The sequence below is a fragment of the Struthio camelus genome, chromosome 4 (assembly GCF_040807025.1).
Source record: "Struthio camelus isolate bStrCam1 chromosome 4, bStrCam1.hap1, whole genome shotgun sequence".
Classification (NCBI taxonomy): Eukaryota; Metazoa; Chordata; class Aves; order Struthioniformes; family Struthionidae; genus Struthio; species Struthio camelus.
In genome coordinates this window covers 10,128,088-10,141,153 of record NC_090945.1, presented here as the reverse complement: position 1 = coordinate 10,141,153, position 13,066 = coordinate 10,128,088, and the positions used below count along the sequence as shown (strand labels likewise).

Genomic DNA, 13,066 nt, shown 5'->3' with positions numbered 1-13,066 from the left:
GCGGCGCGGCGCGGGAGGGCGGCGCTGATTGGCTGCCGGCGCGGCTATATAAGGAGGGCGCAGGCGGTGCCCGGATCTCTTCCGCCGCCATTTTCACCCCCGCTCAAGTCTCCGCGCTGACTCCGCCGTTCGCCTGAGCCGTTTTCGCCCCGCTATGGAGGACGCGACCGAGATGAGCGGGGGCCCGGAGGAGTTCGCCGAGGGCTCCAAGATCAACGCCAGCAAGAACCAGCAGGACGACGGGTAGGAGCCGGGACTGGGCGGGGGGGGGGGAGGGTCGCGCCTCCGCCCTCCCCCCTTGGGCTGCGCGGGAAGGAAGGGGGGGCGGCGCGGCGCGCTGCCGCGGGGGGGTGGAGCCTGGTGGCGGAGGAAGGGGCGGGACCCTCCTTCGGGCGGCCAATGACCGGGCTCGGCGGCGGCGGGCCCCGCGCGCCGGCCTTTTGTGTGCCGGGCGAATGCCCGAGTTCCGGCGGGGCGGGGCGAGGGGGGTGTCAATCACGAGGCGTGACGTCAGCGGCGGCCAATGGGAGCGGGGCTCGGCGCCGCCCCCGCGCTGGCGGCGGGGCTTTGTGCGGGGCCGCTTGGGTGCCCGCGGGTGGGTGCTCATGCATGTCTGTGTGTGTTTCCCTCGCGCTTTAGGAAAATGTTTATCGGCGGCCTGAGCTGGGACACGAGCAAGAAGGACTTGACGGAGTACCTGTCCCGCTTCGGCGAGGTCGTGGACTGCACGATTAAAACGGACCCGGTGACCGGGCGGTCGAGGGGCTTCGGGTTTGTGCTCTTCAAAGACGCCTCCAGCGTGGAGAAGGTGGGTGGTGGCGGCGGAGGGGCTCTGCGCGGCCTCGGTGTCCCCCGGTGGCGGTTTGAGCGTTGTTTCTCTGTGTGCTTTCCAGGTTTTGGAGCTGAAGGAGCACAAACTGGATGGGAAGTTGATAGACCCTAAAAGGGCCAAAGCCCTAAAGGGCAAAGAACCACCCAAAAAAGTGTTTGTTGGTGGGCTGAGTCCAGACACGTCTGAAGAACAGATTAAGGAATATTTTGGCGCTTTTGGCGAGGTATGGCCTAGCAGCGGGCGGAAATAGCTTTGCTTGCCAAGTGCAGTGCTGCTTCTGTTGTCGGGCAGAAGAGGTGGGGAGGGAAGAGCATAGCTGTGGCTGCTGTGAAACCACGCCTCGGTCAGAAACACCGATATACCTGTTAACGACCTTCTACTGCTGTGATAAGGCTAATTTGTAGCTGTCAAAAGCTATGATAACTGTAGTGCCCCCCCCCCCCAGTGGTTTAGCTCACGTGGCGCGAGCTTCTACGTCTGCGGCTGGATGTCTGTAGCAAATTGCCCTAACTAGGTTGAAGCAGTAGGACGCTTATAAATGGAACTGGTGAAATGGCCCTTGAAAAAGCAACCCGATTAAATTTGTTGTTAGCATAAACGTTTGACTGCTGAATGACTGGGAGCACGAAAAGTTGATTGTGCTTTTCACCCGTTGTTGATAAATAACTTGGCTTTCAGATTGAAAACATTGAGCTTCCCATGGACACAAAGACGAATGAAAGGAGGGGTTTCTGTTTTATCACATACACAGATGAAGAGCCAGTAAAGAAATTGTTAGAAAGCAGATACCATCAAATTGGTTCAGGCAAGGTAAGGAAGCTACCTATCTTAGCATTTGAAATAGACAACTGTTTGTGGGCTTCACTGAAAGCGACTGATAAAATGGTGTTGAGCTTCTCGATGAGCTTAAGAATTTGTTTTTTACAGTGTGAGATCAAAGTAGCGCAGCCCAAAGAGGTATACAGGCAGCAGCAGCAGCAACAGAAAGGAGGAAAAGGCAATGCAACTGGAGGACGAGGAGGTGGAAGGGGGCGTGGACGGGGTGAGTTGTATGGATGTTGCAAGTAATGTAAATAGTTACATGTCTGTATTGAAGATCAGGGTGTCTTTAGCTATTCTAAGTTTTGGGTTGTATGTTGGTTTTTAATGCTTCAACAGAACGCAGAAAGTCTGTTTGTGCATCTCCTTAAGCTACATTTTTGGCTGTTAGGACTGCAGAACTGTGTATTCAAGCTTAAGCACTTCTGTGTGCGTTGAAGTGGTCAAATGGCGAGCCAGATTTAGGATGTTCTTTTAAATTCATAATTCTCAGCGTGATGAAATGGATAGTATAGAATGTGAAAAGCTACGACATTGGTTGATAGCAGAGGCCTCAATTCCTCACCTAAAGGGAGGAAAGATAAACTACTACCTTTACCTTGCCAGTACAGGTTAATGCCAGTCAGTCCTTAAGGCAAGCAGTCACAGCTTACGTACTGCAGTAAAGCTGATCCTGTGTTGTAAGTCAACGCTCATGTAATTCATCATCCAACGATGAAAGTGAAGAAGGGAAACAGTAGGAGCTGTCGCGGTGCTTGTTTACAGTGTGTGTGTGTGTCGTCTTTGTTCTCAATGAGCAGAATTTTTTTTAACTAAACTATACCATAGATGATCAGCTCTTAATAACATATTTCATTTCCAAATGAGGTGCCTCATTTTTTTGGGAAATAATTCTGATACTGGTTCTTGGAAAGGTAGAAGGGTTTTCTGGCCAGTAATTTTAGCACAGAAAGACAGCTAGATTAAATGGCTTGTTAGAAGAGCGGGATTTGAGTTAGAGGATGAGATATATTAAATGCTGTACTTGGTTTCAGGTCAGGGACAAAACTGGAATCAAGGATTTAATAACTATTACGATCAAGGATATGGAAACTACAATAGCGCTTATAGTGATCAAAGCTACAGTGGCTATGGAGGATATGACTACTCTGGGTACAACTACCCCAATTACGGGTATGGCCCAGGATACACAGATTACAGTGGTAAGTGTTCTGATAAGTTTTGAATCATTCCAGATAATAATGGTATGTATCACTGAACGGAGGCCTTATTTATAAGCATGTTTTCTGTAACACCTCCGACTCGAACGCGTGGCTCTAAAAAGAGTAGCCCTTTCGCTGTTAAAAATGGGAAGACTTCGGATGGGTAAATGAAATACTTGCCAAGAAAAGTTTCTTTTCTTCCCTGTGCTGTCCACAGGTCAGCAAAGCACATACGGAAAAGCATCCCGGGGTGGCGGCAATCACCAAAACAACTACCAGCCATACTAAACCAGTACATAATACTTGAGGAAACAGGTGTGTATATGAGTGCAAGGTCCACTCTGAGTATGTGTAATCTAATTTAAAGATCAATAGACAAATGAAGAGTAATAACTTGTGTAGCTTGACTTTTTCTTTAATTAAAGTTTTGTTAACTTAAAAAAAACTTTTTTTTTTAAAACCAGCTTTGCCTACCGTGTCTATAGATCTTTAACTTTGTAAAAAATGTGACTTTATCTTCTTTAGTACTTCAGAAAAACATAAGAGTTTTTCTGTTTTGCGTTGTGTACCAGGTGGTCTAGAGGAATAATTAAACTTATTAGAAGTATTAACAGGTAAAGTACTGAAATGGGTACAACTTAAGGAAAACAAGAATGTTGTCTTCTAACTCTGACATTATACCTTGTTTGTACCCGCCAGCGGGAACTTCATTGCAGGCCGTGTGTCACCCTGACCACGTCTATCTCTGGGGTCGCACGTTGCAGGCAGAGCGCAAGGCATACACCAGAAAACGCTGTCCTGTGGTATGGTCTCTTCCAACTTCATGTACCAGCGTAAAGATTAAAGTGGAAAACTTCAGACTTTGGCTTCTTTTTTTAATCTTTTTGGAGATTAAGTGTCTTAACTTAAATGGTTTTTTACAGGAGTTAAAGTACATAAATGCCTTTACAGCTTAATCATTTGGTCTTCTGTTTAGTGTTGTATTTCAATTGTGGAACCTCATTTTAAGTGTGCATTCTTTAAGATTTAATGCTTGCTTTTTTCTTTTTATAGCTAATAGTGAAATCTGCAAACCAAAACGAACTTTTAAATCTTGGAAAAACATTAAAGATCATATGCACGTGGCCCGTTGGAATAAAATGCACCCGACTTGTTTGTACCACTGTCATTCAGATGAATTGACAACAAACAGGAAACCCTTTTGGCAGTGTTTCCAGTGCAAAAACTGATCCAGAGCCTGATTAATGGTTTAATTTGGATATGTGGAGTTCTGGAACAGCTTCCTAAATGGGCTGAACGGCTATATTTGGGAAGAGGAAATTATTGATGGGTAACAAATCCTCTTGCGTTACCTTACTAAATATGCATATGATCTTTAACAGTGAAGAAAGGAATATATAGAAGACTTAAAGCAGTTCATGAAAATGGACCTTTTAACGATTCTTGTGATAACTTGCACAGATCTAACATATACTTTATCTTGGTTTTTAGGTGGAGATACTCCAGCAAAGCCATCTTGCAGAGCATCAGGAGTGAATGGAGGGTGGTCTTCGAGACATGAAATGACTATTTTGTAAAAGACTTTTAGTGTACGACACAACTGTGTCCAACTGTATATAGCGGCCGATTAGTTTTCTTTTAAGGTTTTTACTTTCTTTTTGCCATTCATGTTATGACACAATGTGGACTTGTGTTTATACAAACTTTATTTGTATAATTTCATGTTAAAGGATTCTCTAATAAATGCTTACTGAAGTGAATTTAGTTTTCCCGTCTTGGCTGTCCTCTTATGTTGGTATAGCTAGACTTGCTTCACCTGTTCAGAAAGGTGGATAGCTTTCAGGAGATCATATATGACTCAAAAGAAGGTGGGTCTGCATGCAGGTACAATACACTCCACTCCTCGGTTTGACTCAAGAACTGCTGAGGAGGTTGAGGAGATACAAAGAGTCAAACTGGTCGGAGTTAGTGCCATTAGTTGGTGTCAATGGAGAAACGGAAGGGTTGTTTTTTGCCTGTTGTATAAGAGGAAAGGTAGAGGTTTTCTCTGTACGATACCCCCCAGCACACGTAAACACGCTACTGTCTACTCGAGACATGGAAAATACACCTTGCTTGCCTAGAAGAGCACTGGTTCTCTGGCTAATTCACAGGGGCCTAGTCTGCGAGACCTCGCACAGAGGATTGTCTGGGGAAAGGTGAGTTTAGTGTTAAGAAACTCTACTCCTACCTTCTCTTTTTATACGTTTACTGCTCTCTCGAAAGGGTGGACCCTCTGACTCACTCCTTCCCTTCCCCTTTGCGCGATGCAGCCCGTGGCCTGCCCCGGGCGTAGTGCAGGCCTCGCCTCACCCAAAACCGCGGCCCGCCGGTGAGCCGCTGCAACGCCGGCGGAGGGGGCCCCGCTGCTCGCGCCCCCGCCGAGGGCGACGGTGTGACCGGCTCGGCGCGGCCGTTAACCCCCTCCCCGCGCCGCTCCCTTCTCGATGGTTTCGCGGCGCTCTGGCCGCGCCGCCCGCTCTCGCTGGTGGGCTCGCAGCGCGCGCCAGACGGCGGCCCGGCTCCCCCCGCCCGCGCTCCCCGGGAGGCGGGGTCACGTGACCCCGCCCGCCGCGCTCCTTCCGTCCGCCATTTTAGGTTGGGTCGTCGGCGGCGCCATTAAAAAAAGCGAGTGAAAGCGGGAAGGCTCGGCGCGTTTCTGCCGGCGCCGGGGCCGCCAGCGGCGCCGGGGCCTCGGCGGGGAAGCGGGAGCGGAGCCGGGGCCGGGGGGTGGGGGGCAGCGGCGGCAGCGCGCGCTCGGCGGCCGGCCGCAGCGGCGGCGGCGGCGCCATGTCGGAGCAGCAGTTCGCTATGGACTCGGCGGCGGCCGGCGCCGGGGGCGGCGCGGCGGAGCCAGCGGAGCAGCCCGAGGGGCTGGCGGCGGCCGGCGTGGGGGGCGGCGACGGCAGCGGCGGCGGCGGCGGCGGCGGGATCGAGTCGGAGGGAGCCAAGATCGACGCGAGCAAGAACGAGGAGGACGAGGGGTGAGCGGCGGCGGCGGCCCCGCGGCTTTTGTCTCCTCCGGTAGCGGCGCGGCTGGCGGCCCCCGTTTGTTTACTTGGCGCCGCGGCGACGTCACGTACCGGGCCGGGCTGCGGGGGCGGCCCCTGCTCTGCCCCGCCACCACCGAGGGGTTTGTTTCTAAACTACTGAGAGCTGCGCCGTGCCGGGGTGCAGAAAGACGCTGCCCGGAGGGGAGAGTTTCATGGTCCCGGCTCCTGTCAGCCTCCGTCCTAGGACTCTTTATAGCGACTCGTCCCTAAGCGTAAACTTGCTCTGATGCGTGCCCGACTACAAGAAGTCTTTTGGGGATGCCGTTTCTTAAAAATTGACGTGCGAGCCACGTGACTGTGTTTAAACAACAAAAAAAAAAGCCCCTTGCAACTTCATGGCGCTGAATTTTCGCGATGCGTTCGTTGTTAGCTTTGCCCTGCGTTGGAAAAATAACGGGTGTATCGCTTGTGCCTCCGTGAGGGGTGTGACGCAGCTTGACTTCTTGCCAGCCTAGACTGTTCCTCCCCTTCCCGTCCTAAACAGAAGGGACCGATGTTTCTGGGAAACGCAACTCTTGTTTTTCTGGGCTGCAGCTCACTGTATGTAGCGATGTTCCTGTCAGAAAGATTAATCTTAGGGAACTCGCTGTGAGGATGGTTGTTTTAGATGACGGCCGAAGTTAAAAATGAGCGCGATGGCAGCTCTTCATCTTCTGAAGATCTCTGCTGGGTGCTTGGCATGGGCCAGGGATTACCTTTCATGTAGTACATAAAAATCATTTAGAATAAATCTGGTTACAGGGCAGACTGCTGCTGTCTGCCGTCTCCTGCGAGACTGGTAAGGAATTTACATTGCAGATGTGTTTTTGATCAAGGGAGAAAACAAAAGCCAAAACCATTAGCTCGTTATGCCTGGATGGGTTTTTTTGCCCTTGTTGATTTGCAGTTGGGGTTCAGTGTTTCCAAAATGTTGTGAAGGGGAATACTTTGATGCTTGTACTTGGCAAAAATCCTGAATTGCCTTCTGTTTTTGTATTGGTTGTTCACTAGTCCTACCTTGCTGCCAGTGGTCTTTCTAACTCCCTTTGTACGTGGTATGTCAAACAAGGATCCACGGATACTGAGTTTGTAGCTGTTGGTACAGTCAGAAGATGAAGTTGTCTTGTTCTTTTGTGTAAGGTTTTAGAGCACGTTTGGAAATAGCTCTTCTGCCTGGGGAGATGCTGTCATCAGTGGGCAGAGCAGGGAGAGGGACTTGTCAGGTGATGGTGAACTCTGTCCTGTGGAGCTCTGCTGGGTGGGAAACCTTTTTTTTGGGGGGGGGGGGGGTTGCCCCTGATTTTGTAGTAACCTATGATATAGCTGAGAGCAAGCACCTTTCCTGTTTGAAGACTGCTTTGCTGGTGTTTGTGCCACCTTGGAATGGCTTACGTTTACTTTTGGCCTGTTTCTTATTGGTTTTGAGTGCCTTTGCAATTCTCGTATTGGTTTTACCTTTTGCTCTTGAATACATTCCTATTCAAGGGTTTTGATTAGGAAATCCTTCCCCCCCACCCCGTGTCAGCAGAGCCTAGAAAAAGTCACTGAGTGGTACAGTGACATTGAGCAGTGATTACGTTGTAACATAGAGCGGCTTCTGGCTTAGCTTAGTCCTTCAGCTGATGACATAAGGTTTTTTGACTTGGGACTTTTTATTGGTGAAGCTGTATAAGAAATGAAGTGTTTTGATAGCTCCCTGTAGTAGAGGGAAAGCAGCACATCCTAAATAGTTGCTGAATTCCAGTACTTTCATGTTTCCCTTGCATTAGGAACTGGAGACAGTGCCTTCAGCAAAAACAAGTGCACAAGTTGTCATAACCTCAAGTGAGCCTCGGTTTGAGCAGCGGACTTCAGGAATCCCTATGTTGGCAACTGCTAGAAAGCTTCTGGATCAGCTTGCTGGAGGAAGGCTAAAGCTATTAATTGTGGTAGTGTGCATGTTGTGTTTAGTGAAGTCTGTAGTTGGAAAGCTTTGCCAGTATGCTTCTGGTAAGTTATTATGGCACAATATATGATACGGCTGATACGACGTACCAGCCAAACTGTGGTTCGGGAAGCGGACCTCTTTGACAAGCATCGAATAGCACAGTGACCTTGCACAAACGTTGTTTGTTATGCTCATGCTGTGATGTAGCCTTGATCTGGCCTCAGTTTTGCAAAGTAGCAGTAGTTTTTCACCTTGCTGCTGTGGTGGTAAGCTGAAGTTCTCATGTTGTGCTGAATCTGCGACTGCAGGTTCAGAGCAGCCGTTGCAACACGGGTAATGAAAGCTTTCAGAAAGCTGTCAGTTTCCAGCCCCTGTTTTGGGCCCGTCCTGCATGTAGTGATACAAAGGAGAGTCTTTGTGTGTTCAGGTTAGTTCTTGCTTGATAACTTTGAAGCTGGTATTTTATATGTCACGCAGCAAGTGTACCTTCTGCAGGAACTGCTAGAGTATCAGTGTCCCCCGTGTGTCATAAATATGATGCTACGTCTTCTGTATGTGTTTGTTTTCTGAAGAAAACAAATCAGATTGAAACAACAAATGAGCTACTGGTAAACCCATGGATATAAAGCATCTTTTGAATTACCAGCCCTGCTAGTATGAGGCTGCTGTGTTAGCCACGTGAACCAATTTTTCCATGGTGGTCCTGAAAACAGTAAGATGTCATGCTAGAAAGGGCTGTTGGTGCTGTGCTGATGCATCAGCTGGTGCCTGGCTGATGGTGCCTTGTCAAAGAGCTGGAGCTAATGGGGAAGATGCATAAAGGAATGAGGAATCAGTGTCCCTTCTGTTCTTTGAATTTAAAAGCTTCTAATAGAAATGGATGAAGCTCCTGCACCCCCTCACCTATACAGAGGATAGATATGTCAGAAGCCCTATGTTCTTGTTTGCCCTTGTAAGAGAACAAACTAGTTCCACAAAGCCTGCAGTTAGCTCATATGTGCAGCTTTGATTTGAGAGTTTGACCTGTGGAAGCACAACATGATTAGTGCAGGAATATGTAAGTGGAAAGTAAGAGTTTGAACCATGTTACTGAGGTTTCTCAGGTTTTCCCAAAAGAATACGTACAATTGGGAAATAAATTTGAACAGTTAAAACGGACAAGGCTGTATAGAAAATGTTCTTCCAGATCTTAATGGATCTGAACTTTTTTGTTTTGAGCCCGTTGTAAAATCTTCTTTAGCATTAGAAGAGATAATCTCAAAATGAAACTTTACAATGGGTGCATGATCCAGTGGTTGGATAAATAGGATCACACCATTCACGTGCTCATTTGCTTGATATTAAGTTGGTGCAAACCATGAAGTGTTCCCTTTAGAGGTGCAGCGTTTGCATGGGTGTTTTGTGTGCGTGTTTGTTTTTGTTTTGTGGTTTTTTTTTTTCTCCTGGTCCTGCCTTGCTAGTGTTATGGGATAGTCCTGATACGTTGTCAAGCTTTCAGGGTACTTCTATAATCTGAAGTCATAGTTAGAGATACTTACTGTACCACTTTCTCCAACAACATTGGTCCTGTGAATAGTCGGTTTCGGAGGTTTTTCTGGTGTTTATACTGGATTAGGCCAGCATTTTGGGAGGAAAATAAGTTTTGAGCATCCAATACTTAGTTGTTTTTTTTTTTTGGTAAAGCTTTTGTTACTTGCGGGGGGTGGGTGCGGATTTTTTTAGTTGGGTTTCAGTTTGCTAGTACTAGGATATGTCCAATTCAAGCTATTATGAAAGTGCTTATCTGTAAGGGTGCTGCCTTAAATCTATTCTGCTAGTGTCAAAAACAGTTGTGTGGGGACTCTGCAGATAACTAAGTAGAATTAAGCCTGTGGGTCTGTAGTGGTGGGGATGCAAGGAAATCATACCTATTTTTTATATTGCTATGTGTGGTTTCTTGGGCTAGCAAAATAACTGCAGCAAAAGATGGCGCAACACTTGTGCGTACATATAAGTCCATATCTAATCTGGCCAGGATCATGTAAGTAACTTCTGGGAAAGTGCAGATCTTACTGTAAGTGCGTGGAGTGTCACTGATAAAACTTTGCTCTTCCTTGCGCTGTTAGGTAACTGAGCTCATAAAGCTGGACAGTGCAGGCTTTTAGGTTAAGATGCACTAACAGATAAACCCTCTTGTCTTAACAGGAAAATGTTTATTGGCGGCCTTAGCTGGGACACTACAAAGAAAGATCTGAAGGACTATTTCTCTAAATTTGGTGAAGTCGTAGACTGCACTCTGAAGCTAGATCCCATCACTGGGCGATCAAGAGGCTTCGGCTTTGTACTCTTTAAAGAATCGGAGAGCGTAGATAAGGTAGCGTTACTGTATAATCAGCATGTTAAATTCTAGGCGGCAAAAATAGAATGTTGAGATGCTTGTATGCATAGGTGTTTGTACGTAATCTGTTCAAGGTGGTTTTTGCCATGCAAGGAACTAAAGAGTATGCTTATTGAAAGTGTGTGTTTTTTTTTTTTTTCCTTCTTCTCTCCTCAACTGCCTTAGTCAAGATGTAGTTGCTAGGAACATAATTTACAAAGGCATGAGGCCTTTGGGATCCAGACCTGCAACAGTGAACTCTTGGCCCTGGGGCTAATATTGGCTTTCATAGATTAGGGCTTTATCAAAGCAAAAATGAGCTGTTAACCTTTCTCAAATGCTGTTGGCATAAGATGCTGGCAAGTTTTTGCCTTCAGTGATCCTTGATGATCTTTAAGCCATGTATGAAGTCCTCCTTTTTATTTTTATTTTTATTTTTTTTTTTTGGAGGTTTGAGGAGGGGAGGGTGGGATTATAGCATATTTTCTTAGAAACGTTATGTCCATATTTCCCTGGCGTGACAGATGGTTCCTGAGGATTCTTGAAAGGTTTTGGTAGGACTGTCTACCTGTCAGTGGGTAGTGATCAAAATGATAGGACTGTTTGGCTTCATGCAGCAAATGATCAGTGTAATTTGAATGCTTTTACTGTGCTTTGCTTTGTTAATGCTATCCGTTTGAAGTACCTGGTCCTTACTTAAACACCAGGGAAATATTTAGCTTGAATTACGATTAAGAGCCTGACGCTTGCTTTAACTTTCCGCAGGTCATGGACCAGAAAGAACACAAGCTGAATGGAAAAGTCATTGATCCTAAAAGAGCTAAAGCCATGAAAACAAAAGAACCTGTTAAGAAGATTTTTGTTGGGGGCTTATCTCCAGACACCCCTGAAGAGAAAATAAGGGAATATTTCGGAGGTTTTGGTGAGGTATGTGACAAAGTTGAAATGTCTACTTCGATGTGCAGAACTTGGGCCTTCTTGGTCCATTTAATAAGAAGAAAGCCTTCATACCAAACCGGAAATGAAGCTGGCCATAAGCTTAATGGCCAGTGTAGCTTCTTGACGCTAAGTATTCAGAAGCGTTTGTGATCAGAAACTTAACTAAAGGCTTTGATTTGCATGTGTTGGTAATCTGAATTGGGTTAATGGAAGAAGGGATGGATGCATATCGGAGACTGAGGAACTGATTCATGGGATGTCTGATGGTCTTGACGGGGGTTTGGTGGGGGACAGCCTTTCTGAGTGTGCTGCTTTGGACAGCTGGGCGAGATCATCTTGACCCCAACTAACCTGCTGGGACGCGGATTGAGACAGCTTACGTAAATTGTGTGCAGCTGCATGTTGTCTGTCTGCATCCCCAGCTTTTGTTGGTGCAAATAAACTGTCCCAAAGTGTCACTGTAGTGCTTAAAAGCTAAACGTACATGGGCTTGAAGTTGGCTGCTTCTGCTGTATTAGTTGATGGATGTTGCCGGCATCAGGTCCTGACAAGAATTTTGTTGGCAGGGAATTCAGTTCTTGGCACCTGCCATCTTACTACCTTCCAGATGATTGGCTTTGCCCTATAGACTTTAGCTACCGTTCAGTAAAGCTGAAATCCGGGGAACCATGTGTAGGGAGAACTTCCCTCTGATGTGTTTGCAGTCAAGGGTTGAAATGGCAAAAATTGGTCCTAACGCATAGCTGTAGCAGCACTATGGGTAAAAAGAACTCTGAACTTGCTCAAAGTTAAACCTTCTTAATGTGAACCTTGAAGGTTGAAGTCTGCTTAAGGTTTGCAATACCTAGTTAACCTCCATGTTAATTGAGTTAAAACAGAGTCAAACTGAGACTGTTTGTCCAGCACAGTTAAAACATGGTTTATGAACCATGCTTTGTAAGAGTTTGAGGGAAAAGATCTTTCGCACAATAGGAACGTGGTTTCTAGTGATGTTGATGAGCGTAAAGCCCTATGAAGCAAGCACGTTGCCATATTCAGGTTTCACTAAGTTCAGCTGAGAGATTTGAGCTGCTAAAGTAACATGTTGAAACAGCATGAATGGCAAGATAATAGCTGAAATAACTAACTGTCTTCTGCCAGGTCGAATCTATAGAGCTCCCCATGGACAACAAAACTAACAAAAGGCGTGGATTCTGCTTCATTACTTTCAAGGAGGAGGAGCCAGTGAAGAAAATAATGGAGAAGAAATACCATAATGTTGGGCTTAGTAAAGTATGTGGAGTTTTTCCTAGAGGAACGTAACACTGATAATAGAGCAAATTACATTCCCAGTTGCATGTGTTTTGGGGTAATAGTCTAAAAATAACTGTAAGCATTATTTCTATGATGTAGACACAAAACTTCTGAAGCTTTGACATAGGTGCTAGGAATCTGTTACTGTAATCCTGACTTTTGGACTCAGAGGGTTTTTGGGAAGGCTTATGCATCCCTCATGGGGAGAGGGCTGGGCAGCAGCCTGTTTGTTCATGCTGAAGCTCCCACATTCTCTTGCTGTTTAGACCGAGTGCTGCATCACTTCTCTGCTGTGTGAGGCTTCACCACATCGTCCAGGTAGCTGGATCGTTCTGCAGTGTTTAACGTGGAAATACGTTGTTGTTTTAAGCAAAATGTGAAGTTTTCTTGGAGCTCTTCCAGTCTCCTTCCAGTTCTGGAAGTTAGGCTTTCCTCTTGGAAGTGGCATTCCTTGCATCAATGTGGCTTAAACCTAGGAACACAGACTAAAATGGTACTTGGCTTCATTTTTGATGCATGAGTGGAGGCTTCAGAACAGAGTTGAGGAGAGATACTGATGATGTTTTCATAACTTTGCTTTCACTTTTCTCAGATACCTGAAATATGTCTACTTCAAAAGAAAAAAAA

At 46.5% G+C, this 13,066-nt stretch overlaps 2 protein-coding genes across 8 annotated transcripts in view; both read left to right on the top strand.

Annotated features, from left to right (window-relative positions):
• Positions 1-7: 7 nt before the first annotated feature.
• Positions 8-4,617, top strand: HNRNPDL (heterogeneous nuclear ribonucleoprotein D like). 5 transcript variants are annotated; one of them, XR_011140799.1, is made up of 9 exons: positions 8-243; positions 640-808; positions 894-1,055; positions 1,511-1,642; positions 1,760-1,874; positions 2,686-2,853; positions 3,071-3,168; positions 3,553-3,656; positions 4,345-4,617. XR_011140799.1 is itself a non-coding variant. In XM_068941350.1 (8 exons), exons 1-7 carry the CDS (start codon positions 155-157, stop codon positions 3,139-3,141), a joined length of 906 nt encoding a protein of 301 aa, XP_068797451.1. In that variant the 5' UTR covers positions 20-154; the 3' UTR covers positions 3,142-3,168; positions 4,345-4,617. The 5 variants fall into 5 exon arrangements, 3 of the variants coding, with proteins under 3 accessions (XP_068797451.1, XP_068797453.1, XP_068797452.1); XM_068941350.1 differs by lacking the exon at positions 3,553-3,656 and having other exon boundaries at positions 20-243; XR_011140798.1 differs by having other exon boundaries at positions 52-243; positions 3,071-3,656.
• A 1,050-nt stretch (positions 4,618-5,667) lies between these two features.
• HNRNPD (heterogeneous nuclear ribonucleoprotein D) overlaps positions 5,668-13,066 on the top strand; it is a 10,589-nt gene continuing 3,190 nt past the window's right edge. For all 3 annotated transcript variants that reach the window (XR_011140797.1, XM_068941346.1, XM_068941347.1), the window contains exons 1-4: positions 5,668-5,876; positions 10,036-10,204; positions 10,973-11,134; positions 12,287-12,418. Coding sequence is in view for 2 of the 3 variants with exons in the window: in XM_068941346.1 (XP_068797447.1) it covers positions 5,683-5,876; positions 10,036-10,204; positions 10,973-11,134; positions 12,287-12,418 (657 nt within the window). In the remaining variant the exon portion in view is untranslated. The remainder of the gene's footprint in view (positions 5,877-10,035; positions 10,205-10,972; positions 11,135-12,286; positions 12,419-13,066) is intronic.

Excerpts from the sequence above, each read along its gene's own strand:
- HNRNPDL (XM_068941350.1), top strand. The coding sequence starts at position 155 with ATGGAGGACGCGACCGAGATGAGCGGGGGCCCGGAGGAGTTCGCCGAG. Across the intron at positions 244-639 it reads AAGAACCAGCAGGACGACGG|GAAAATGTTTATCGGCGGCC; the intron begins GTAGGAGCCGGG and ends CTCGCGCTTTAG. Across the intron at positions 1,875-2,685 it reads TGGAAGGGGGCGTGGACGGG|GTCAGGGACAAAACTGGAAT; the intron begins GTGAGTTGTATG and ends ACTTGGTTTCAG.